This window comes from Podarcis gaigeae (assembly GCF_964106915.1).
Source record: "Podarcis gaigeae genome assembly, chromosome: 13".
Classification (NCBI taxonomy): Eukaryota; Metazoa; Chordata; class Lepidosauria; order Squamata; family Lacertidae; genus Podarcis; species Podarcis gaigeae.
Window position 1 is genome coordinate 53839005 of NC_139689.1, and position 26313 is coordinate 53865317.

General features: G+C 42.4%; 1 protein-coding gene across 2 annotated transcripts in view; it reads left to right on the forward strand.

Moving 5' to 3' along the window:
• Positions 1–26313, forward strand: part of MOCOS (molybdenum cofactor sulfurase) — a 252479-nt gene that overhangs the window by 69203 nt on the left and 156963 nt on the right. Inside the window, exons 9-15 of one of the 2 annotated variants that reach the window (XM_083709266.1) lie at positions 8611–8773; positions 11834–11915; positions 15174–15298; positions 17074–17179; positions 18478–18604; positions 20177–20281; positions 21420–24028. In XM_083709266.1, the coding sequence (XP_083565392.1) occupies positions 8611–8773; positions 11834–11915; positions 15174–15298; positions 17074–17179; positions 18478–18604; positions 20177–20281; positions 21420–21533 (822 nt within the window). In that variant the 3' untranslated portion in view covers positions 21534–24028. Of the gene's footprint in view, positions 1–8610; positions 8774–11833; positions 11916–15173; positions 15299–17073; positions 17878–18477; positions 18605–20176; positions 20282–21419; positions 24029–26313 lie in introns of those variants that run through there. The other variant, XR_014557437.1, reaches the window with a different exon arrangement.

Sequence of the window (26313 nt, forward strand, 5' to 3'; positions counted from 1 at the left end):
GCAATTGAAAAATTACAAGGGGCAACGACTGAAAATTATAAGCTTGCGGTGGAAGCTTGTCAAAAAGGAGAACAGGCGAACAAAAAGGTTGATGAGATTAGGGGGGAAGTAAGGCCTCTGAAAAGACAGGTAGGGGAACAACAAGCCTACCTGTCATTGGTTGAATTGAAAAGTAAGGAAAATAATCTCAGATTAAGGGCTATCCCAGAATTGGAGGAAGGAAACCTACAGGGATTTTTAAAACATTTGTTCTCCAAATTCTGGGGGATAGAGGAAGATAAGGACTTTAAAATTGTGACTGCCTTTAGACTGGGAAAATTGATAAAGAAGGACAAGTCCAGAGACTGTTTGGTTATTTTGAGATCGAGAGAGGAAAGAGACAAGATACTAGGCCTACACTTCAAAAAATCCTTGGAGATAGAAGGAAAAAAGGCTGAAATTTACAGAGACATACCTAAACACCTTTTGGACCTTAGGACTACTTATATAGATTTGACCAAATTGTTGAGATATAACACAATCCCTTATAGGTGGGAGTTTCCGCAAGGACTATCATTTACTTACAAAGGAAGGAAAGTAAGAATTAAAACACCGGAGGACCAACAGAAGTTCCTACACGACCACGAGGAGGACCTCCAGAAAGGAGCTGCAGCTTCTTGGCCTCCACCACCACCGGGACCATCTCTAAAGCCTACACCGCCTGGATCTGGACCAACATTACCACCTCCGGGATCGGAGGGAAGCCTAGACACCCCATTGTAGACCCATCAACTAGACCAGGATGTCGCTGCAGCTTCTTAGTTGGAATATAAATGGCGGAAATTCTCCGGGAAAAAGAAGAAAAGTATTTCATATTTTGAAAAAAGAACATTTGGACATTATTTGTCTGCAAGAAACGCATGTGACAAGGCTCCACAGAAAAGTGTTAATTAATAAAAGACTAGGCCAAGAATTTATCTCTTCGGACAAAGTGAAGAAAAGAGGTGTGGTGATATATGCAAAGGAGAGCCTGTCACCGAAATTCTTATTTAAAGATGAACACGGCAGAATTTTGGCGATTGAAATTCAGACACAAGGAGAAAAATTTTTGATATTAGGAATATACGCCCCAAATGAAGGAAAATCGGAATTTTTCAGGAAGCTGCATGAGATTATGCTGGACCACTTAGACTATAACAACATCATCATGATGGGTGACATGAATGGGGTTGTGTCTGTAAATATGGATAAGTCGCAAAGTGCTAACATAACGAAAGATGGCAGACTACCTAAAACTTTTTTTGAAATGACTGACAATGTGGACTTAATTGACATATGGAGGGTTAAGAACCCCCTAGGAAAAGAAGGGACTTTCTTTTCTGAAGCTCATCTGACATGGACACGAATCGACCAAATATGGATAACTAGAGGACTGGCACCCAAGACTAGAAAGGTGGAAATCTGCCCAAAAACCTGCTCCGACCATAATGCTTTGAAAATGGAATTGAGACTAAATACAACCGGATCCTTCAGATGGAAAATGAATGACACCTTATTAAGGGACGAGAAGATTGTTAAGAAGGCCCAAAAAACTTTAAAGGACTATTTTGAGATAAATTTAAATACTACTGTGGAAAAAAGAATAATCTGGGACGCAAGTAAAGCAGTCATGAGAGGGTTTCTAATACAACAAAATACGATCAAGAAAAAATTCTGGAATGAAAAGAAGGAGAAGATATTGGAAAAAATAAGAGATGGAGAGAAAAAAATAAGATCTAGGCCAAAGTCGAAGGAGGTGCTGAGAGAAGTGAAATTTTTCCAAGCACAATATTTGAAACTGATAAATCAAGAGGTGGAATGGAAAATTAAACAAATGAAACAAAGATCCTTTGAATCAGCAAATAAGTGTGGGAAACTGCTAGCATGGCAGTTGAAAAAGAGACAAAAACTTAATACTGTTACAAATCTAGAGATTGAAGGGAGAATGGTTCAGAAACCCGAGGAAATTAGAAAGTGCTTCCAGAGATATTTCAAAGAACTTTATTCACAAGGGCCACAGAAAGATTCGGAGGTGGACCAATTTCTTAAAACCAACGGATTACAGAAAATACCTCAGGAAATGAGAACAACCCTGAATAGTAATATCACACAGCAAGAAATTGAAAGCGCCATTCAGAACCTCCAATTAGGCAAATCTCCAGGCCCCGACAGACTTACCTCCAAATACTATAAGGTTTTGAAAGACTATTTGATACAGCCTTTGTTGGAGGTTTGTAACCAGATTATGGAGGGGAGGAAGGCACCGGAAACATGGAAAGAAGCCTTCATCACATTGATACCCAAACTAGAAACTGAAAAGACTCAGCTGAAGAACTACCGCCCCATCTCACTCCTAAATGTGGATTACAAAATTTTTGCAGACATTTTGGCAAGTAGGTTTAAAAAAGTGCTTAATGAAGTGATCCATAAAGACCAGGCTGGCTTTCTCCCTGGTAGGCATTTGTTTGGCAACACAAGAAACATTATCGACATTTTGGAACTTTTACAAACAAATTTAAACACTAGAGCGGTGTTAATTTTTATTGATGCGGAGAAAGCCTTTGATAATATTTCCTGGATGTTTATGAAGAAAAATTTGGAAGGGATGGGAGTGGGGCGGGGGTTTGAAAATGGAATAGAAGCAATATATTCAGAACAAAAAGCGAAATTGATAGTAAACAATGTGGTGACAGAGGAGTTTAAAATTGAAAAAGGGACACGGCAGGGGTGCCCCCTATCCCCCTATTGTTTATTTCAGTTCTGGAGGTGCTATTGAACATGATTAGAAAGGACCGGTTGGTACAGGGAATTGAGGTCGGAGTGAAACAATATAAATTGAAAACATTTGCAGATGACCTGGTATTAACATTGCAGGAGCCTGTCTCTAGTACTAAAAGAGTGTTAGAATTAATTTCGGACTTTGGTCGGGTGGCGGGATTTAAGCTGAACAAGCAAAAAACTAAGGTTATAGCAAAAAATTTGACAAGTACAGAAACAGATGAGTTTGTGAAGGAAACAGAATTAAATGTGGTTAAAAAAGTAAAATACCTAGGGGTGTATCTGACCTCCAAAAATTTGAATTTGTTTAAGGATAACTACGAGAAATGTTGGTTAGAAATCAAAAGAGATTTGGAAACATGGTCAAGATTGAAACTTTCCTTGTTGGGCCGAATAGCAGCTATAAAGATGAATGTATTGCCAAAAATGCTATTTTTGTTTCAGACCCTACAGGTCATGGACAAGGTGGAATGTTTTGGAAAGTGGCAGAGGGATATTTCTAAGTTTGTTTGGCAGGGCAAAAAGCCCCGAATAAAGTTTAAGATACTAACTGATGCGAAAGAAAGAGGGGGATTTGCCCTGCCAGACTTGAGGTTATATTACGAAGCTGCAGCCTTCTGCTGGTTGAAAGATTGGATTTTACTGGAAAACACTGATGTCCTAGATCTGGAAGGGTTTGACAATGCTTTTGGGTGGCATGCATATTTATGGTATGACAAGGTTAAAGTGCATAAATTGTTTAAAAACCACATTGTCAGGAGAGCAATTTTAATGGTCTGGACAAAATATAAAGACCGGTGGAGGCCAAGGCACATAAGAGACCTAATATGGAAGCCAATTGGCCTAAATATGGGGAAATCATTGAAAAGATTGGAGACAATTGGAGGTTGCAGAGCTTGGAAAAACTAAAAAACAAGGTGCGAGATTGGTTGCATTATGCACAAATTCAAGAGGTCTTCAAAGTAGATAAGAAGGTTGGATTCCAGGTGGAAAAATCGAAACTAGAGACAGAATTGTTAGAACCAAAAAGTAAACTACTTTCGAGAATGTATAACCTGCTGCTTAAATGGAATACTCAGGATGAGACAGTCAAATCCGCCATGATAAAGTGGGCGCAGGATTTGGGGCATAACATTATGTTTGAAGACTGGGAAAGGTTATGGAACACCGGAATGAAATTTACGGCATGTAGTGCCTTGAAGGAAAACATTATGAAAATGATATACCGGTGGTACATGACCCCAGTCAAGCTTGCTAAGATATATCACCTGTCTGATAATAAATGCTGGAAATGTAAAGAGGCGGAAGGGACATTCTTTCACCTCTGGTGGACCTGCCCGAAAGTGAAGGCCTTCTGGGAAATGATCCATAATGAACTAAAAAAGGTACTGAGATTTACCTTACCTAAGAAACCAGAGGCCTTCCTTCTGGGCATGGTGGACCGGAGAGTGTTTAAGAAGGACAGAACTTTTTTTATGTATGCTACTACAGCAGCAAGGATTCTGATTGCAAAATATTGGAAGACACAAGATTTACCCACACTGGAGGAATGGCACACGCAGTTGATGGACTATATGGAACTGGCCGAAATGACTGGCAGAATCCGAGACTTGGGAGAAGAAACATTCGAGGAGGACTGGAGAAAATTTAAAGACTATTTGGAAAAACATTATAAGTTGTATGAATGTTAAAAAACGCACCCTCTAGGAAATTCTAGCTTCAGTAATGTTAAATTAAAGAAATGGAAATTAAGGTACAAGGAGTCAGAGATAGAATAATGAAACAACTTTATTGTGTTAAAATGAAAATGTACATGATTTGGGTTATAATACATTTGAAATTGGGTAACATGATAAAAAGGAAGATATAATAAGTATTGAAATAAGTTAACAAATTGCAGACGTTATGCATCACAGAGAATGCAGGGTTGGGAGGACGTGGGGAAGTCCAACAGATTTGGAAAAAGGAGTAAGAAAAATTTGTAACCTTTCTTTTTTACTTTTATAATACGTTCTTTATTCTTTTTTCTGTATTATATAAAACTAATAAAAAATATTATAAAAAAAAAATAATGAGGGTGAAAGAGGAGAGTGCAAAATATGGTCTGAAGCTCAACATCAAAAAAACGAAGATCATGGCCACTGGGCCCATCACCTCCTGGCAAATAGAAGGGGAAGAAATGGAGGCAGTGAGAGATTTTACTTTCTTGGGCTCCATGATCACTGCAGATGGTGACAGCAGTCACGAAATTAAAAGACGCCTGCTTCTTGGGAGAAAAGCAATGACAAACCTAGACAGAATCCTAAAAAAACAGATACATCACCTTGCCAACAAAGGTCTGTATACTTAAAGCTATGGTTTTCCCAGTAGTGATGTATGGAAGTGAGAGCTGGACCATAAAGAAGGCTGATAGCCGAAGAATTTATGCTTTTGAATTATGGTGCTAGAGGAGACTCTTGAGAGTCCCATGGACTGCAAGAAGATCAAACCTATCCATTCTTAAGGAAATCAGCCCCGAGTGCTCACTGGAAGGACAGATCATGAAGCTGAGGCTCCAATACTTTGGCCACCTCATGAGAAGAGAAGACTCCCTGGAAGAGACCCTGATGTTGGGAAAGATGGAGGGCACAAGGAGAAGGGGACGAGAGAGGACGAGATGGTGGGACAGTGTTCTCGAAGCTACCAACATGAGTCTGACCAAACTGCAGGAGGCAGTGGAGGACAGAGGTGCCTGGCATTCTCTGGTCCATGGGGTCATGAAGAGTCGGACACAACTAAACGACTAAACAACAACAACAATAACAAAAGGGACCCCTGACCATTAGGTCCAGTCGTGGCTGACTCTGGGGTTGCAGCGCTCATCTCGCTTTACTGGCCGAGGGAGCCGGTGTACAGCTTCCGAGTCATGTGGCCAGCATGACTAAGCCGCTTCTGGCGAACCAGAGCAGCGCACGGAAACGCCATTTACCTTCCCGCCAAAGCGGTACCTATTTATCTACTTGTACTTTGATGTGCTTTTGAACTGCTAGATTGGCAGGAGCAGGGACTGAGCAATGGGAGCTCACCCCGTTGCAGGGATTCGAACCGCCAACCTTCTGATCGGCAAACCCTAGGCTCTGTGGTTTAACCCACAGCGCCACCCACGTCCCTTCCCACAAGAATAGATGGCCACTAACTTGGATGGCTTTTAAAAGTGACAAATTCAGGAGAGGATAAGGCTCTCAGTGGCTACTAGCCATGGTGGTTGTATTCTGCCTCTGTTGCTGGAGGGAGAATGTCTCTGAATAAGTGAATCACAGGTGGAGAGAGTGCATTCAGGTTTTGCTTTTGACCAGTAGCTGGCCATCTGCCGCTGGACTAGATGGGCCATTGATCTGATTCAGTAGGGCTGATACATTCTGAACTCACTGGAACAGGATGTTGACTGAGAGGGTGGAAACTGGCGAGTGGGGGTGGGAGAACAGAATGGAGTGTCTGGAAAAGGGAGAGGAGGAAGAGAAACACACAGATATCACAAGAGGGAGGAGAGAGATTGGGATATGTTGTTTCTTCATTCACTCACACACAAAAACTGTATTAAGATATCCTCAGGTATGGAAGTGAATGCTGCCCATAGATGTCAGTGGAGAAATCAAAGACTTTAATGTACCTGAGACTGGGCACAAGTTTGTCCACCTCCCTTCTGCAAAAAAATCAAGACAAAAAGAGAAAAACAGCATGGTGGCCATTGAGGATAGAGCCTGATCAATGGGCACAGAATGCTGACTGGCTGCAGGAATGACAATGTTCAGGGGTCCAGTTACTCCACCAGAAATGACAGTGGAGTCGCTGGAACCCTGAACAAAAGCACTCAGTGCTTCAAGATTTTGTTGAAGGGCCCACTTCTATAACATGGTGACAATTATCCAGATACCATTAAATTATGTAATATTTATAATTTTGTATCGTGTCCTTCAATCCTGTTTTCAATATTGTGGCTGAAAAGCCAAATCTCAGTTTTTTTCTTTCTATCATCTATCTCTATCATCTATCTATCATCTATCTATCTATCTATCTATCTATCTATCTATCTATCTATCTATATCTATCTATCATCTATCTATCTATCTATTTATTATTAGCCGCCCCTCTGACTAGGTTGTTCAAGGCTGTTCCCAACAAAATATTAAAAACACAGTGAAACATCAACCATAAAAAATTTCCCTGAACAAGGCTGCCTTCCAATGTCTTTGAAAAGTCAATCAGTTGCCGTCCGATGGGAGGGCGTTCCACAGGGCAGGCGCCGCTACCGAGAAGGCCCTCTGCCTGGTTCCCTCTTTCCTCACTTCTCACAGTGAGGGAACTGCTAGAAGGCCCTCAGAACTGGCTAGACAAGGGGGGTGGAGATGCTCCTTCAGGCAGGTATACTGGGCTGAGGCTGTTTAGGGCTTTAAAGGTCAGTACCAACAATTTGAATTGTGCTTGGAATTGTACTGGGAGCCAATGTAGGTCTTTCAGGACCGGTGTTATATGGTCCCAATGGCCACTCCCAGTCACCAGTTTGGCTGCCGCAGTCTAATTATTCCTAATAAGGGCAACACTCCAGGTAGAGTGGCCTTACTGCAGCTTCACTTGGCTCTGCTGCCTAACACAATCAAGTACATTCAGCCACTGGATTCTGCTGCTGGGGAAGGAGCCTTGCCCTAAAACCAGAGGTTTTCAGCCTTTTTGAGTCCACGGCTCCCTTGACCAACTACATTCTTTCTGCGGCATCCCTGTGGGGCTCAGGAGCCCAGTTATGTCACCCCTTGCCCTTTTTTGAACACCCTTGTGGAGTGTTCCCTCAGCCTTCTCTCCTTGAGAGTCCTCTGGGCAGCCGCTGCTGCTGCCCCTGGTCTCTGAATTCCCCCCCCCCCAAGCCTTTGGGAGGCAGAGGGATGAGAGGGCATCAGAAGAGGGAGGGAGGGAGGGAGGGAAGGAAAGAGGGAAAGAGGCCAGGGTTGCTCGCGGCACCCCAAGATGCCACAGCACACTGGTTGAAAACCACTGTCTTAAGCTGTTCCTAACTTCCCAAATTTTACCAAGTCTTTCCCCCAAGTTATTAGTCTAAGGATAATCTCTGTTTTTTACTTGTGACATTTATTTTTATGTTGATAAGTTGTATATTGCTTTGATTTATGTTTATAATTTATATATTGCTTTTCTTTGTAAAAAAATAAACTCAGACCAATTTAAGTTATAAAATCAATAAAACATCATATATATCAAAACATAATGTATTAAAAATGCTTTCTAAATAAAAATATTCTCTCAGAATATGTTTTGGAATTTGTGGCATTCCAAATTCCTGCACAGGTTCTATCCTCCAGCAGAAAAAAGCTGGGGTTGCAGTGGGAAACTGATCCTCTAGAACAGGGATGTCCAACAGGTCGATCGCGAAGCTCAACAACTTTGGAACTTTGTTAGATCACTGCCAGTTTCTTTTTTATAGTGGGAGTAGATTGCAGTCTCTTGAAAGTTGGAAATGCCTGCTCTAGAACATTGGAGCCAAATTCCCCCTAGACATTCATGATTTCAGGACTTCTTCCCTGAACTCAGAGAAGTTTGAGATGCACCATAGTCTATTATTCCTGTTTGCTGTTGACAGACAGTATGCTATCATATACTTTCAGCTCTTGCAATGAGGTATTGACTATTAAAAGTCTCTATTTTAAAACCAGAAGTAAAGGTAGTTTCAGTCATGAATAGTTCCATTTTTCCATTTCTTTGCTCAGCATCTGTGCACATCTGTAGCTTAAAGACTTACTAAGTGAGAAGTGGTCTGTTTCCCACCAGGTGATGCGGTGGCCCATTGGAAATACAGGTTTGCTGTATGATCGTAGCTTCATGGTTGCCAATCCCAATGGCGTTTGCATCACTCAAAAGCAGGAACCAAGACTGTGCCTTGTGCAGCCCTTTATTGACCTGGAGCAAAATGTGATGATCATCAGAGCAGAAGGTTGGTATGCAAATCTTCATTATCATTTCATTGTAAGATGGTTTCAGTAAAATTTGTAATATCACAAATTACTAGTGTTTCTGACATGCCTTGCTGAGAATTTCTGGTGTTGCAAATCAAATAATAGATACCAAGTATGTTATGGTTCCAGCTGTTTGGGGCGCTTGGACAAACTATTAAGGGGTGGCTATCCTCTACGTTTAGGGTCTGATCAAGACCCAAAGCATTTTTTTTCTGGCCCCTTAACTGTTTTTTTCACAGTGACAAAAAGAAGAGAAAGAAGTTGACCCAGTGTTGGTTTGGGCAGATGGAAACATGCCCCCCGTAATCAGATCAGATATTCTCCCACTCAGCTGATCTACCTGCATTATCTGAGGAGGGAGGGCACTGTGTGTATGTGCACATGAAAGAGTGGGGTGGTTGATGGAGAAGGACTCTTCTTATGTTCTTAAGAGGCATGTGGCAGGAATTATCAATGCAACTAATCAACTGCAGCTAGGTTCCCCCCCCCCCCAAACTTTGTATATTTGCTTAGTCATGCTGGCCACATGACCTGGAAAAACTGTCTGGTTCCAGTCATCGTCTGCAACTGGACTTAACTGTCAGGGGTCCTTCCGCTTTACTTTTTTAAAATATAAAACACAGCATTGGAATGAGAAAATTTTGGGAGATGGCCCTGTTGCTTTTATCCTGATATTTTCTGAGATGATGCCTCTGCTATTCACTTGAAACTAAAATCTCTTTGGGTTAATGAAGTACTAAGATATGTGGCCCCGAGATAGTAAGATAATTTGTTTTGCCGTGGAAGATTATTTTCAATTAACCACATCCAATATCATTCACATTTTTTTCTTATCTCATAAACCATTTCAGCATCTACATCCCCTCAGTTCATTTTTTTCAGAAGGGAAAATTACAGCTGAGACAGTTGAGTTGAATTTTTTAAAAATTCTTTTTAGCCTGAGAAGATGTCCTTGTTGCATGCAAAAATGTTTTGGTGTGCTCTCATTTTGCCTAGTGAATATTTTTTCGAAAACATATTTTAAAATGTCAAGTATTTGTATTTTCTTCCTTTCGAACTTCTCTTTCCCCCTCTTAAAAGAAGCCTATATTCTCATTTATTAGAGGTGACATAACTGGGATAAGACGGCTTTTCATAGGCTGCAGCTATCAGGGCTGCAGTAAATTTCTGCCTATTCCAATGTATGAAATACAGAGGGAATAAAGTTACGAAAAACTAAAATTGTGCATTGGCAAGCGTGCTGTGGGGATCAAGGCTGCACAAAACTCTGCTGTATCCTTGTTTAATGATCATTTGGAGCCACCTGCAGGCACAAAAATATATTTCTGTATTGAAGCTATAACATTTTAATCCAGCACAGATGTCATGCTAGCTCCCGTAGCAAATCATAGTTTGCAGAACAGAAGCTGGCCTCAGGAAGGTGTATGTCCAACCTGGCATGGTTTCTGCCAGATGGCCCATGAGGAGAAGGAAGAAGCAGTAGATCGGGGGCTGGAAGACCCAGGGATAGAGAAGAGAAGAGGTCCTTCTCTTCTGACTCCAGGGGTCTCGTCTGTTCCTCTAGAGGAGCTCAGAGCCTCACCAGGGAGGAGGGAGGCCATTGACCAGCCAGAGGGGCAGATACAGTTTTGTTTTTCAATAACCATGTGTCACCTTTGCAGGTCCCCTGCCCCCCATAAGCTATCCAGAAGATTATTTAACTTTTAGAATATCTGCCAGTATGCTTTTTACTATATTTTTATTTTGTTTTTAATTGTTTATGTTTTGTAATGTGTTTCTAATGTTGATAAAGAATAATAATAATAATAATAATAATAATAATAATAATAATAATGGTCATCACTGCCTCTTGGGGGAGCAAGTTCCATAGTTGGACTATACACTGCATGAAGAAGGCATTTTCTTAAAAATTTGATCTAAATCTTCCAACATTCATTGGATGTCCATGAATTTTAGCATAATGAGGGCAGAGGGACTTTTCTACACACCCTGCACAATTTTATAAACTTCTAACATGTCGCCATTTACTTACCTTTCCTCTAAAATAAAAGGTCCCATATGCTTCATAGAAGACTTGCTTCGTCCCCTTGATCATTTTGCTTGTCCTTTTACGAATTTCTTTTCAACTATACAGCATCCTTTTTGAGACTGTCCTTTCCCTTATGAGGGGTCTGGATCAGTTTATTTTTTGCTTCTGAGTCTGTACCATTACTCTGCTTCAATAAAGATCACTTCCTGAACTTACAAGTACTGACATCTGGTGCTGTGTGTTGGAGCGGGAGCCAGAGCACGGGATGTGTGCAACACTAAACTGCCCACCCAGCAGTTCGAAAGGACCCTTAAGTGCAAGTAGATAAATAGGGACCGCTTTATAGCAGGAAAATAAACGGCGTTTCTGTGTGCTGCGCTGGGGCAGGCTCGCCAGAGCAGCTTCGTCACGCTGGCCATGTGACCCGGAAGTGTCTCCGGACAGCGCTGGCCCCCGGCCTCTTAAGCGAGATGAGCGCGCAACCCTAGAGTCGGTCACGACTGGCCCGTACGGGCAGGGGTACCTTTGCCTTTACAAACTCCAACAAAGAAAGAGTGGCAGAATGTACTTGCTGCCAAGGCTTCTGATTTGCAAACTGTGGTTTGCAGGGCGCTAACAATCTATCTGCAACCAACTTTTGCCCAGAACCCTTTCAAACTGCCACTAAAAAGATTGAAGCTTCAATCCAGACATTCTTGTTCATAGATGCATGTAGGGATCTCCAATTGGGCAGTGCTGTTAACTCAGAGACCATTCCCCCTTATTGAGGATTGTGGACTGGCTAGAATCAGTCCCCTATAAGCCACAAACAGATGATGTAGACTTCCTAGTTGCACAGGTTCACCCATATGCTTACAGCCTCAATCCACCACAAAAGGCATTCTCAGGTTCTAGGTGAAGAATTTTCAAGGCAAGCATTTGGTTTACGTTAGCCCATGACTTGGATCATTCTATTCAGTGCTATTAAAAATGGAGATGTGAATAATGTTTTCTATAACTTTTTATGTAGCAATGGATCCCATTTCTGTATCCTTGGAAGAAGACAGTGAAAGTCTGACTCAGACCTGCCAGAGTAAAGTCTGCTCACACAGGTGAGGGGGGGGGAGTGAACCTACAGAGCTTGTGTTGGTGGAATGAATGAATCTTTATTTGTATCAGCAAATATTGGCCATAGCAATAAAACAACAATGCAATATACTAAGAATAGAAATAAAAAGTCAATTATATAAAATATGTTTTAGGGTTTTGAATCAATAGTCAAATAGTGGATCTTATTCCGATTGCCCCAGTAAAAAACCTTGCAACCTTTGCTGTCTCCTGCTCATCTTGATCTGCCTACAGAAAGGACACTGTGTTGCTGGAAGCCAATCGTCTTCTTCCCAGGGCAGAGGGCATGGGTGAAAGGGAGCCGTGATTAATCCATATGAACACAGTAGCTGTGTTTGGATGTAACACTTAACTATTATTTGTGTTTAAGAGTCTTAGTGCGGCTTTGGAGAGAACCAGAGGAGTATGGTTATCTTTGGATACAAATTCTAAGGAAGGACAGAAAAGAATGATGCCACTCTGTACATCAAAGAAATACAGAGTCCAACAAACTAAAAATTGTAAAAAGGGCAGACATATGCACAAAATTGTTATGGGTGGCAATACTGGGTGAAAAGAGTAGTTTAGTACTTGGGATGTGCTATTGTTGCTCTGACCAAAATGCTGAGGGTGAGCTTGAGATGCAGAATGAAATCAAGGAGGCATCCAAAACTGGAAGTGCTGCAGTGATAGTCATTTATTCACACGTAGACTGGGTACATGTACGACAAAGACGTGACATTAAATAACAGTGCCTTAGAACTGTTCATGTTTAATGTTTGTGTCATGTTTAATGCTCATCACTGCTAAAACCATAAAGACAAAAAAATGAAACATTATTTTAAAATGTTAGTAGTTGGAGACAAGCCAGGGAGGTGCTCCTCCCTCTGGAACACCCTCTCTCAGATGTCAAGGAGATAAAGAACTACACAACTTTTAGATGGCATATGAAAGCAGCCCTGTATCGGGGAAGGGTGGAGTATTATTATTATTATTATTATTACTATAATAATATCCCACTCTTTCTCCGAAAAACTTATTTGAAACATATTTGGATGGCAAGGGAGTCAAAGTTGTGCTTAAAGGAGGATAAGTATGGAGAGAAGCTCAGTAAATCTTTGCATCTGTCTTCACGGCAGAAAATAAAAGGCAGATCCTTGTATCTGAACTAACTTTGGCAGGTAAAGGTAAAGGACACCTGGACGGTCAAGTCCAGTCAAATTTGACTTTGGAGTGTGGTGCTCATCTCCACTTTCAGGCCAAGGGAGCTGGCGTTTGTCCACAGACAGCTTTCCGGGCCATGTGGCCAGCATGACTATACCACACCTCACCAAAGAACAAATTGAAAATCTTAACACCCCGATAACGCTGCTGGAGGTTATTACAGTGGTGAAACAAGCTAAGTTAGGGAAATCGCCTGGACCTGATGGACTATCCTCGATGTACTATAAATTCTTCCAAGGAATACTGTCTCAACCACTGGTGGAGGTAATGAACCAAATTCTTCAAGGGGAAGAAATCCCACCTTTGTGGAAAAAGGCATTTATAGTATTAATTCAAAAACAAGACCAAAGAACTATACACCCAAAGAATTTTGGGCCAATATCTTTATTAAGCAATGATTATAAATTATTTACAAATATCACGGCAAATAGAATGATGACAGAATTGAATACAGTAATCTGTGAAGATCAAGCGGGTTTTTGCCATCTAGACAAATGAAAAATACCATCAGAAATATCTTGAATATATAATTGAATATCTGGAAAAAAGGACGGAGAAGCAAGTAGCGCTTCTGTTTCTAGATGTGGAAAAGGCCTTTGACAATGTTTCATGGACCTTTATGACAAAGATCCTAGATGATATGGACTTCGGACCAGCAATTTTATATTACTAAATATTAAATGAAAATACTAACTCAGAATTTTTATATTACTAAAGATTAAATGAAAATACTAACTCAGAATATAAATAACCAAACAAAGAAAGAACTGGAAAATGACTTAGGAATTAAAGTGGAAAAGAAAAATAAATACTTAGGAGTATGGATTGCATCTAAAAATCTGAACTTATTCTGAGATAACTATAATAGAGTATAGACTGAAAAGACTTTCAAAAATAGGAGCGTAATTAAAATGAATGTTATTTGTCCAATCTCTCTCTCCCCCCCCCCCATCAAATGCCCCAAACTGGCTGCCATCAACCAGCAAAGAACAAACAAGTGTCAGGCTGCTGCCAGTGACTCCCACAGCCAGTTGCCCAGGAACATACAAAGACAAGGAATGTTCTTACCGCCCGCTTTTATGGGTGTTGAGAAATGCCCTCTGTCTTTGAGCTCTTTGCTCTCCTACTTTCAAGGCTCACCCGGTTCTGGGGGGCGGGGTCTGGAATGCTTTCTAAAGACTCTGTTGCCCCCCTGGTTATTCCTCTTCCTCCTCCTCTCCCTTTATTTCCCAACTTTTCCTTTCATCTGTCTCTGAGCTGTGACCTCCCTCAAACCCTTGTTATAAATCTATACTACAGATAAATCTATACTGTCTTCCTCTTCTCTGGAAGGGTCAGGCTGGGAAGGCGGTCTCCACCACTCCTCCTCCTCTGCCCAGACCCTGACAAGAAGTAAGGAAGTGAGGAAACTCTGGCTCTTTGGATATCTGAAGCAGCCACAATAATGGGCATAATTCTTTGTGTTCAGATAATTGAATATGTTGATAATTAATGTTTTGATAGCAGGACCTGAGTACAATGTGATCTGAATCTGACTTCTTATCCAGGAATGTGAACTGATATTAAAGAAGAGAAGTAATTTGGAACTTTTTCTTAATGCAAGACAGGATCTCTATGCAGAAGCCAAGCATGGGGCAGGGGCAAAGAAAGTGAGGGAAGAAGGGCACATGCTGTGGCACCAGCCCCCAACTCCATAAACCTTGGTTTCCTGAACCAGGGGTCAGTGGTCAAACCTCACCATCATATTACCCTGGCTAATGCAAGACTTAATTTAGCCTCAAGCACCCATCTGAAATGGAAACAATAGGAAGAAACACAAGAAAACCTATAAAGCGGTGTAAATAACAGAACATAATATTCTTGATTAGCAAAATGGTTCTTCCAAATGCTGTTTTTGGCTAAAACTGTGTTATAATGGGTACAGCGGGATTGTAGGTGGCTGGCATTAAAAATATCTAATTATGCATTGCTACCAGCCTGACATTAGTTTTGCATCTGAAAGGGAGCTCTGAATTCTTCCTTCCACTTTTCCCTTCCAGAGTGCAGACACACGATTGTGGAGGACGAGCGGCTGATTGGTTTTCTGCCTTTCTTGGCCGGCAGTGCCGCCTGATCAGGCAGAGTTCAGACTTCAAAAGAAATGCTAATAAGAAAGATGAAAAAGGTATACATTTTGCATGGTTGTTAGGAAATGAATATCCCAGTGCTGCAAATGTGAAGTGTCAGCATGGCTTATATGCTCTTTCATAGATGAAAATCAAAATTGCCCCAGTGATACGGGATGCACTGAAATTACAAAATGAACACACGATGGACTGACTTTTAATACCACACTACTTATAGGGGAAACTTCTGGGTTTTATAATAAAAGGAACACCTTTGTATCCAACAACATATAGTGAGCACTCCAAACCATCACTGAAACTATATTCATATATCCTATTGAATAAAATTGTAATTAAAACAATATCTGAAAATACCTTGATATTGTGCATTTCTGTGAGAAAACCAAAGACTTGAACATTATGTCACTTTATTACGTGCTGCAGCATAGGTGAAGCTGAGTATGCCTGTGTTGGGTTGGTGCTTTGATGGAAGGCTACTGGGATCCTTACATAGGGTGCTCCAAGCTTTCCAAGAATAAGTAGGAAACAACAATATTATTACCATTTTTTTCCAAACATATTCATTGTATCTCTTCTCCTTTGCATTACCACTTTCCCTCTGCTCTTAATGCATAAGCAAAAACAATGCACTCTTTTGAGCTATAATGGACACAGGGTACAAGAAACCTTCCCCTTGGTTTCTGGATTTAGACTTGGGACATGTGATGAGTCAGATGAGACGTCAGATGCTGATGGAAGTGAGCCAAGTCAATTCAAATGGACCAAGTAGTGGTTATGACCAGGCCAGTGGGAGGGCAGGATTGTTAAGGGTGCATAAGTTGAATAGTAAATGGGATGTTGGATGGGTAACGAGAAGAGATCAGTAAATGAATTTGGAGAGCGAGGGCTTGGAGATGCATGCAGAGTAAGGAGGAGTCTGGGTTCATGGATGGCAGGGATAAATCATATTAGGAGTGGTCTCATTCATGGTGATTGCCCCAAGCAATGCTTCCATGCCTTTCAAGAGATGGTATGAATCAAGTGGGACTACACAGCCCACTCACCATGTGAGACCATTTTGGCTCTGCCTGATAAGAGTTTTCAAATCCCACCATCTAATGTCAGAGGAAGCTGGAGAGATCAGATGGACACACACAGGGATGGAGGAGCCTTTAATTCTTGCTTTTCTCTGTTTAGCAGCTGATTCGCAATAGAAGTTCGGGGGAGCAGGAAAGTGGGCTCGTGTGTGTGTGTGTGTGTGTGTGTGTGTGTGTGTGACGGAGAGAGAGAGAGAGAGAGAGAGGAGATTTACTGCAAATTCAGCCCTCTTCAACTTTCTCTGCCTATAGGCATGGGAGCCATAAGAATTATCAAGGGACATAGCTAAGCTGTTTGTTCTTGTGGGTGTCTGGCTCCAAGCCATGCAAATAGAGGCAGTCAGCTTGCATGTTGACCCATTCATGTACAGCATTAGCGCATAAGCAGTGTGCTTGCCTGGCTTCCAGTTCACTGACATACTGATGCATGAAATGACATGCACGGAACCAGGGTTTGTTTTTCCAGCTGGAGGGCACTGGGGCTTAGTTCTGGCACCTCTCAGGTGGGCGCCATTGCCATTCTAAGAGAACAAGGGATAAGTTTGTGGTGAGCTCCAGCATCTCTTTTTCTAGAAAAAATGCACTGCATGTAACACTTGCGCAAGTAGCAACAGCACCTTCACCCCTCATCTTCACAGTATCTGTTTTAGTTAAAAGAGGCCTTTGATAGAGACTGGATTCCTTCCACTGTGCTCAGAATTTCTAATAACTATCACCTTATACTGAATGTATTTCAGGAGAGACCTCTGCTGCAAGGGCCTCACTCTCTCTAGTAAATGAAGCACAATACCTCCTGATCAACAGAACAAGTATTTTGCAGCTGAGAGATAAAGTTGTGGAAAGGTAAGTGCTTCCTCACCTGAAAGCCACATTTCCTTGTGTTGCCTCTTTTTGTCCTTTCCATGAGCAAGACTTCTTCTGGCCCAACCTGCTGAATGTTTCACTTGTACAAAGACTACTGTACATGCACAATTATGGCAACTATTATTCTTAAGAACAAAATAAGAATGTGAGATGAGCATCTGCTGGATCAGGCCAGTAGCTTTTCTAGTCCAGTGTCTAGTCCATTGTCCACACAGTATCCCAGGTGTGGTCTGGCCAAGGCAGAACAGAGTAGTACTAGATTTAGAGACTAGACTTCTATTGATGCATTAGCTTTTTTTGCTACAGAATCACATTGTTGACTCATGTTGCAGTCTGCTAAGACTTCTAGCTCTTACATAGGTGCAGCTGGTTATTTCAGGCTGAAAGGGACAAGTGGGACTTAGAAGAACACAAAGAACAATCCCTTCACATTCAGGGATTTTTTAAAACAGGGAATTTTGTGATGCATTTACCTAGACTTGTGAAGGTTTAAGATGGCAGCCCTCATCTGACCATACCACCCATAGGTGCCAACTCTCTATGGCTGAGGGGATGGAGTTGCCCCCCCCAACCTTGAGGGGCCAGGCTTTGCTGTGGCAGGCTTCGCCAGGCCTTCCTGCACCTGCCTGCGATGAGACACGCCAGCAGTGGGCTGTGAGAACGTGTTACAGGCACGGGTTGGGGGGGGGGCAGCGCCTATGACACCACCTAAACCCACTGTAGTTGAACAGTATTATGGCTGTCCAAAGAAGCAACATGCAGGTGTGAGAGATTACATTCTCCCTTCTTGCTCCTGCTTTGACCATTCTTGGGTGCTGTTGCCAGGCAGGAACGGGTGCTTCAGCTCTGCCTGTGGTTGAAACAAGAGAAATAAAGAACATGATGAGGCATTAAGAAAAGCGAAGAAGAGGTGGAGTCTGAAGTGACAGGAACCGAATTCCTTCTTGCCTCTTGGGAAGTGGGGGGAAAGAAGGAAAGGTAATTCAGAGCGGAGGGGAGGACTGCAGCAAGCTGGCGGGGCTCCCAGATGAGGAACAGCGAGAGGGGCGGCAAACTCAGTGACCGCCCCAGGCAGCATAAGCCCTAGCTACGTCACTGATTGCACTTGTTCAAACTTTGTTCGTGTTGGTAATTAAGGCTATGTGAAAGCTTTCGCCTTTTGAATGCAATAGAAATCTGTCTTCATTGAACTGAGAAACATGAAAGCACAAGTGTTACTGAACTCATTTGGGTTAATATTAGACCATATTGTTTCCCCCTCTGCCTCTGTGGAACAGACTAGGTGAATCACTTCCCCCGCAGGAACTCGTCCACCGCTTCCGTGCCAACATTGTAGTCAGCACAGATGAGCCGTTCGAAGAAGACCTGTGGGAGGAGATTGCAGTGGGTCCCCTGCGTTTCAAGGTACAAATGGCTGCAGCTGTTTGTTAGTGTCATGCGGCATGCTGGGAAATAGCAGGCAGCAGCTTCTTGCAAGACAATGATTCAGGCAAGGATCTGGAACAGCTGTTTGGGATACAGAACAGCTTTGAGCTACAGTAGTCTGAGCAGCAGTGTATTACTTTGTGTGTGCAATGGCTCTCTGCTACCACAGAAGTAACCTGGCATGGCCCTGTGATGCAAGGGCAAGAAGGCAGCCGGTACTGTCAGATTTGTTGAATCCTGGGAGCCAAGACCCAAGTTTGGGGCAGGTACCCTTTGGTAAGAGAACCCCAGCAGAGATTTAACATCGCAAAACATTCAGCAACGAAAACCTGGTGCAAAGCCTTTAAAAAGTGTTCTTCCACTGAGTCCCTTAAATCTCCCCTTTTAAAAGCTCTTTGCAAATTGTCCCACTTCCCCAGCATAGACATTGACCACACATTTGGGTAAGTCATAAGATAGTTTACTTTAAAAAAAAAACACTTCTTCAAATGTCAGATCCATGTGCTTTTCCACACAGCAGCCAGAAAAGATGCACAGGCAGTCAAGATGTTGCTTAGTTACAAAAGGTAAAAGTTAAACTATTGATAAACTATTGAAAAAATGATCTGAAACAGAAGAGGATGGTCAAAGTCATGTGGCCGGCTGGAATGACCATCTCAAACCTCCTTACATTGAAGTCCTTATGGAGAGAGAAATACTGTATAGCAAAGACATGGTGATCTATGGCTGCTAAGGTGGAGGATGATGGCATAGGCTCAGCCTGGCAGGACAGTTTATTCTATTATTTTAACCCCTTCATGCACTGATCAGATTTGCATGCTAAAATTATATGAGGCTGGAACCCTACAAGACTGACCAAGAGCCCAGCCAGCAGCACCATGATCTGCGCACTGGTGTTCCTGGTTAAGATCAGAGTTTTCCCTTTCCTGCTGCCTTGTGGGATGTTTTCAGAAGAAGAAAAGGCTAAGGAGTAAACCCTACACAAATCCAGAGTGGAGTGTGTAAGGCAGATGTTGGTGCTTTGAACGCCTCCCTCGGGCAGCGCTGGTGTCAGATGTATTCCTCTGCTTCCTTTTGGACGGCATCAGCGAGGCTGAGAGGCTGAGAGGCGTCTTGTCGTCTGGGTAACCCGGGACCTCCATACACGCAGCTCAGCCTTGTGCCCCAGGGAGGTCACTTCAGTGCTGCAGACACACTAAAAACAAGGCAGGAGGCTGTTATTTGATGTCTGCAGTCCTTATGTTAAGAGTTTCCCCCCCAGATTCAATTTGGTGGCTGAAGCTGAAAGCATTCCCCAGGTGGCTGCCAGCTCATGGGATTCCAGCATTGCAGCAGTAGTTACTGCTAGTTCTTTTCTGAATCCCTTACCCCAGACAGAGAGGAAGCATTTGTTTCTTGTTGTGGCCCCTGCTCAGCTTTGCAGGCCAAAAATGTTTGGTGCTGGTGATATGGTCAGAATGGTTGCTGCTGACAATTGACTCCTCTAGAAGCAGGTGTGTTGTGATTCCTGGCTAAGTGGGGGCTTCAAGATCTTCTCTGTGCAAATTTCAGGTTATCGGGCCATGCCACAGATGTCTGGTTATCTGCATTGATCAAAAAACTGGAGAACGGAACAAGGAATTTCTTCAGACTCTGGCTGCCACTAAAGACAAAAAAGTCAGTATACAAATACTTTAAAAAAAAAAAAATGTGCCCTTTTCCCTTACAGGGAAGGCTTACAGTTAAAATAAGAACAGGTGAAAACAGAGAGAATAAAGAATAATTTAAATACAATCAAACATTAATAGAATTAATAGTAACTGTGTGTGTGTGTGTGTGTGTGTGTGTGTGTGTGTGTGTGTGTAGAGAAACAGACAAACAGGCAGATAGAAGAACTATTAAAAACATACAGACAATTGCAACAAAAATAGCACAGCATCAGCCCCTTTCCTTAAAAGCAGTCAGTTCCCAAAAGCCTGTTGGAAGAAGAGGGTTTTCACCTGCCAGCCGAAGAACAACAAGGAGGGAGCCGGTCTAACTTCTCCAGGGAGGGAGTTCCAAAGTTGTCTGGGAGCAGCCACCACTGAGAAGGCCCTCTCCCACATGCCCACCGAGTGTGCCTGTGGGGGGGGGGATCAAGAGGAGGGCCTTCCTTGAAGATCTCAAGACTCAGGCAGATTCGTATGAGGGAATGATGCATGGAAAGGGAATATACAAATGTGAATGAGCTGCTCAATGGAGTTTTGCTGCCACTTCCACAAAACCTTTTGGTTTTTAAAAAAGGGGAGAAAGCAGAAAGCAAGGCAAGCTTTCATTTGCCTCCCCCCCCCTTTTTTTTTTTTGCCCCGTCAAACCCTGAAAGATCTGTAAGTATAATAAATGTTAAGCTTAATTTTTTACAGAGCTTCATGCCTCCTTTCCTATCCTCTTGCTGTCTACAGGGGGGGGGGGGCGATTCTTAAAAGTGTTTGCCCAGGTCAAATGCCACCCCACCCCACTAAAAAACAAAACAGGTCAGAAATTGTCCCACAGTACATTAGGATGCAAGCTAACAAGCCAACGTCTGGGTAACTTCCACAGCAAATACTACAGTGCTTCCTCGGAATCTTTGCATAAACTAAGACCGAATTTAAGCAAGAAAAATGGAAATGGTTCTGAACATCATCTTAAATAACTTGACCATTGTTTCTGTTCATTGCACTGCTTGTAGTCAATATACTTATAGGAATTTAGTTTAACCATCCGGAGGCAATGCAGTTGTTACTGTTCCGTCTGTTGAGTATTTGATCTTACTTACAAATGTTTCCCCCCTCAGACTAAGTTTGGAATATACCTGATGAATCATCCTGAGATGCAGGTCTCCCATCCAGATACATTGTCAGTGGGATCGCCAGTGTTTGCAGCCGTGAAGAACATTATTGCATGTTGACCATCGGCTGAAGAGCAAACAGGTGGAGGATTCCTCAGCTGAACCTGCAGATGGGACGGTCTTGCAGATTATTCATACGTGTTCTCAACAGCAATATGATCTTCTCCAATGTTATGAGTAAAAAAGGTCAATCACCTTTAAATATTCAGGAATGACATGTCACAGCTAATCAGGTGGATCAATTTTTGCAACTCTATATCATTTGATCATTTGATTTCTTTTTTCCATTCAGGTTCACGAGAGACTTGTTGCAGGGCAGTGAGGCTGACTAGGAAATTTAATGTCCTCAAAATGCCACTTCACAAGTTAGACTGATAGTTAATAACCTCAAATAGTCAGCTGATTTAAATTAAGTGTGGTGTGTGTGTGTGTGTGTGTGCAGTGTGTGGGGGTGGGGAGAAGAAATAGTGCTTTACATAAGAAACAGAGATGGCTGGCTGGAAGTGAAGCACCTTGGGATTCCAAGGCTTTAACGTGGATAGCAAATTGGCTGCCTTGCTGCAGCAGTGCCTGCTGTTAGCTTCCACTGGTGCAAGTAGCACCTGCAACAAAGGACTCATCCAGACTTCTGCTTTTTTGCCAATTATTTTTATTAATTTCCCATAATCTTTAACAAATTGCCACCAAATTAATGCAAGTTTAAAAGCTGCACCCTCCCCCAATTTTACTCTCTTCTTTGCTGCTCCCAATAAAATAACTTTTACAGCTATCTTTTCAAAGTACACTCATCCCTTCTCCCTACACATCGCCTGTTCAATTACCAATTTCTGCTATGGCTTTTATCTATCTATAATAGTCATTAATCCGTTTTGAAACATTTCCCTCTGATGCCTCTTGAGTAGCACTTTGCCTGAGAAAAACAGGACCTGCTTCTTCCCAGACAACACACACATATTCCTCCCTAACATGGCCTTGAACATTGCTGTCTCACATCTGGCCCCAGTAATAAACAGAGTGAAAATGAACCCCCTAGAATTTTTTTTGTATAAATATATAATATACATTTCCCCTCTCACACTGCCAATCTCCCAGCATCCCCCATACCTTGCATTTCTCCAATTTTAATCCTCAATTTTACATACAATCAGCTCATAATTAATTAATTAATAAACATAATCTGAATCTCTTCTTATTTCCAACTTCAAGCTTTGGGGCTGATGTAATCCCACTTTCTTTTTTTACCCAGCTTTTGGTTGCTCACCCAGCAGCTGGGCTTTAGCACCAAATATAAGCCTGAATGGAGGGGAAATTGGCCTGGTTTGTGAGCATCTAAAAAGGCATGTGTTAATTATGAGGAGGTGCCGTGAGTTTATCCGGAACAGATCATTCCAAACCAACCTTATCTCCTTTTTTGATACCATTACTACTTTGGTCCTGTGCCATTTGTTTCCTATCTCTGTCTTTCTTCACCTTCATGCACGCACTGGCCCGTTTTGCTCTTCTTGCTCATGGCAAGGCTTCATCACCACAAACAGAATGCAGTACAAGATTGTGTCTTTACAGCGCAAGCCTACAGTCTCTGCATTCCAGTGCTTGCTAGTTCTGCTACATTCAGTGAGGCTTGCTCCCTGCTTAGTTTGCATAGGAAGGCAGCCTGCATAGCAGTGTAGCAAGTTCATTACCCAATTTGTGGACTAGCACCAGATTTCCCCTTGTTGTGCATAAAGATTGGTTGTGACACTTCACTTGAGTGGCACATTTGACCAGGGCCAGCCCACTGGCAAGGCAAGGTGAGCCAACCACCACAGGCAGCAAGATCACACACACACACACCATGATTTCTGAAGTAGATCTTCACTGAGCCCTTCTTCACTGGTGGGGATGGAAATGCCGTTTTGTGGTTCACCTCAGGTGCCAAAATGTCTTGGGCCAGCCCAGAATCTGACCCAATAGAACAGTGAAATGGAATGGAGAGATTTACATGGCTACAGCCTAGATGGAATGCTGAAAAAATGCCAAGTGGTAAATTGAGCCACATTTTTTATTCAAGTGAATAACTGTATTTGTGCACTGTCTACTTAAACAAAATAATTTTGCTGTACGTGAATCCTGACAATAAATGCTTTGCAGATATTATCCAAATATTTTTGAAGCTAAATTATTTGTCTGATATTTGAGATCTATATTTGATATCATGGGATACTTGATTCCAATATTTTATATTTAATAATATTTAATAATATTTGATATGACATATGATATATTAGTATCTGAAAGCATTTTATGGAAGACATGAAATAGACATGAAATAGGACTCTTATTTTTTGTAATACCAGCCAAAACAATCAAGAGAATGTAAACAAATCCAAAGAACTCAATTTGGAGGGGAAATGTCTCTCAGGACAAACCATTCTGTGTTAGAATTTGCATTCATCTTTCTGAAAAGCAGGTTGAAAATATTTGCCAAATTTGAAATATTAGAAAATATTTGTTTCAGCTAAAATATATAATTTGTTTTTCTATGAGTTCATTTAATTAAACTGACATCTCTTATACTTTTGCAGAGAGGTTTGTCTGTCTGTTCTCTATTGGGGGCCTTTGAGATATTGTCACCCAATCTGTGAACACAAAGCAGTTGGTTTTCCTCTGTGACAACGTTTTGGATTGAGATGGTGGACTGAACTGCTCCAGACTGCCAATTTGGACATCTTTGGATATACCACTGCCCCTTGGGCATGGTGGTTCCTGAGACGGGAGGGCAAGCAGACCTGGCATGGCAGCTGAGTGCACAGAGGCTCGGGAGCCACCCGCCAAAGGCTCAGGCTTGCTGGCCGCAGGACTCTTCCTCGCAGGGAACACACTGATGAAGCAGTACCCTGCCTGCAGGACTGGCCCCTCCTGCTTTCTGAAGTGTTTTCAGGAGGGCAGGAAATGAGATATTTGCAGGAAGGTTCCTGAGATCAAGGAACAGGTTTTCATCTGTTCCATTGGTTTAAGTCCTCCCCTCCAGAGCAGACAAACACAAGCATGTTCCATCTTCCATGTGACAGCTGTTTAGATATTTGAAGATGGCTATCATATCTCCTCTCAGTCGCTCCCACAATTACTCCTCCTAAGGCTTGGTTTCCACACCCTTGATCATTTTGGTTGCTCTCTGCACACGCTCCAGCTTGCCAACATCCTTCTTAAATTGTTGTGCCCAGAATCGGACACAGTATTCCAGGTATGGGCTATCCAAGGCAGAATAGAGTGGGACTATTACTTCCCTTGATCTGGACATTATATTTCTGTTGATGCAGCCTAGATTAGCATTAGCATTTTTTGCTGCTGCATCACACTTGGCTCATATTAAGCTTGTGGTCCACCAAGACCTCCGGATCTTTTTCATATGTACTGCTAGTAAGCCAGGTGTACCACATCCTATATTTGTGCATCTGGTTCTTCCTGCCTAAGTGCAGAACCTGGCATTTGTCCCTATTAAAATTCACTTGCGCCAGTTCTCCAATCTGTTAAGGTCATTTTGAATTCTGATTCTGTCTTCTGCAGCATTAGCTCCCCCTCCCAGTTTGGTGTCATCTGCAAATTGGATGAACATCCCCTCAATTCCTTCATCCAAGTCATTTATAAAGATGTTGAGCAACAATGGGCCCAGGACAGAGCCCTGTGGCATCCCACTTGTCACTTTCCCCCAGGATGACAAGGAACCCTTAATGAGTACTCTTTGGGTTCGGTCAAATCCACTTAACTGTTCATTTTACGAGCTTCCTTGCAAGAATATCATGGGAGACTTTCTCAAAAGCCTTACTGAAATCAATATACGCTTTGTCCACAACATTCCCCGGATCCACCAAGCTTGTAACTTCATCAAAAAATGAAATGAGGTTTGTTGGGCAAGACTTAGTTTTCTAAGTGCTCACAGACCAACTGTTGAATAATCTGTTCTATGACCTTTCCTGGTACAGTGGTACCTCGGGCTAAGTACTTAATTCGTTCCAGAGGTCCGTTCTTAACCTGAAACTGTTCTTAACCTGAAGCACCACTTTAGCTAATGGGGCCTCCCACTGCCGCTGCGCCGCACGATTTCTGTTCTCATTCTGAAGCAAAGTTCTTAACCTGAGGTACTATTTCTGGGTTAGCGGAGTCTGTAACTGAAGCGTATGTAACCTGAAGCGTATGTAACCCGAGGTACCACTGTATTGGTGTCAAGCTCACGGTATCTGATGATTGTGTTGTTTTGGTACTAATGGTTAGATCCAGCTGCTAGCTGCGTGTTTCATGGGGCACCTTCTGTGACATCACAATGTGGCTGTCAAATGACTTGCTCTAGTCTTTCTTTAGTGGTTTGGCCAGATGCACCATATTGCCCTTCTTTGGACTCTCCCATCTGATATTTCCATGAATCTTTGTGATTCTGCCAGGCTACTGTCTCTTACCATCTTTTCTCTCACCTCTTTCTCAATTTGAAGCTTAAAGAATCACTGTTCCAGGAACCTACAATTTTCTGGGGAGTGGCTTTTCACTGGAAATATCCAAAGCACGAAACAACCATTTCTATTGGTATGATCTAGGTTGCGCCCAGAAGGCATAGCTGTCAAGTGTCCCTTATTTGAAGGGACAGTCCCTTATTCCAGCGCCATGTCCCGCTGCTGTCCCTTATTGATGGGTGTCCCTTAAATGTCCCTTAAATGATGTCCCTCAAATTTCAAAGGAAGCAGCTCCTCTCCCTCCCTCCTTGCCGGCCAGGGAGGAGGGAGGCTCCAACTGTGTTGCTTGGCTGTGTTGCTCACCCAATAAGAAGTCTAAGAACGACTGGGGGGTGGAGCTTGCATGCCTTGTGTGT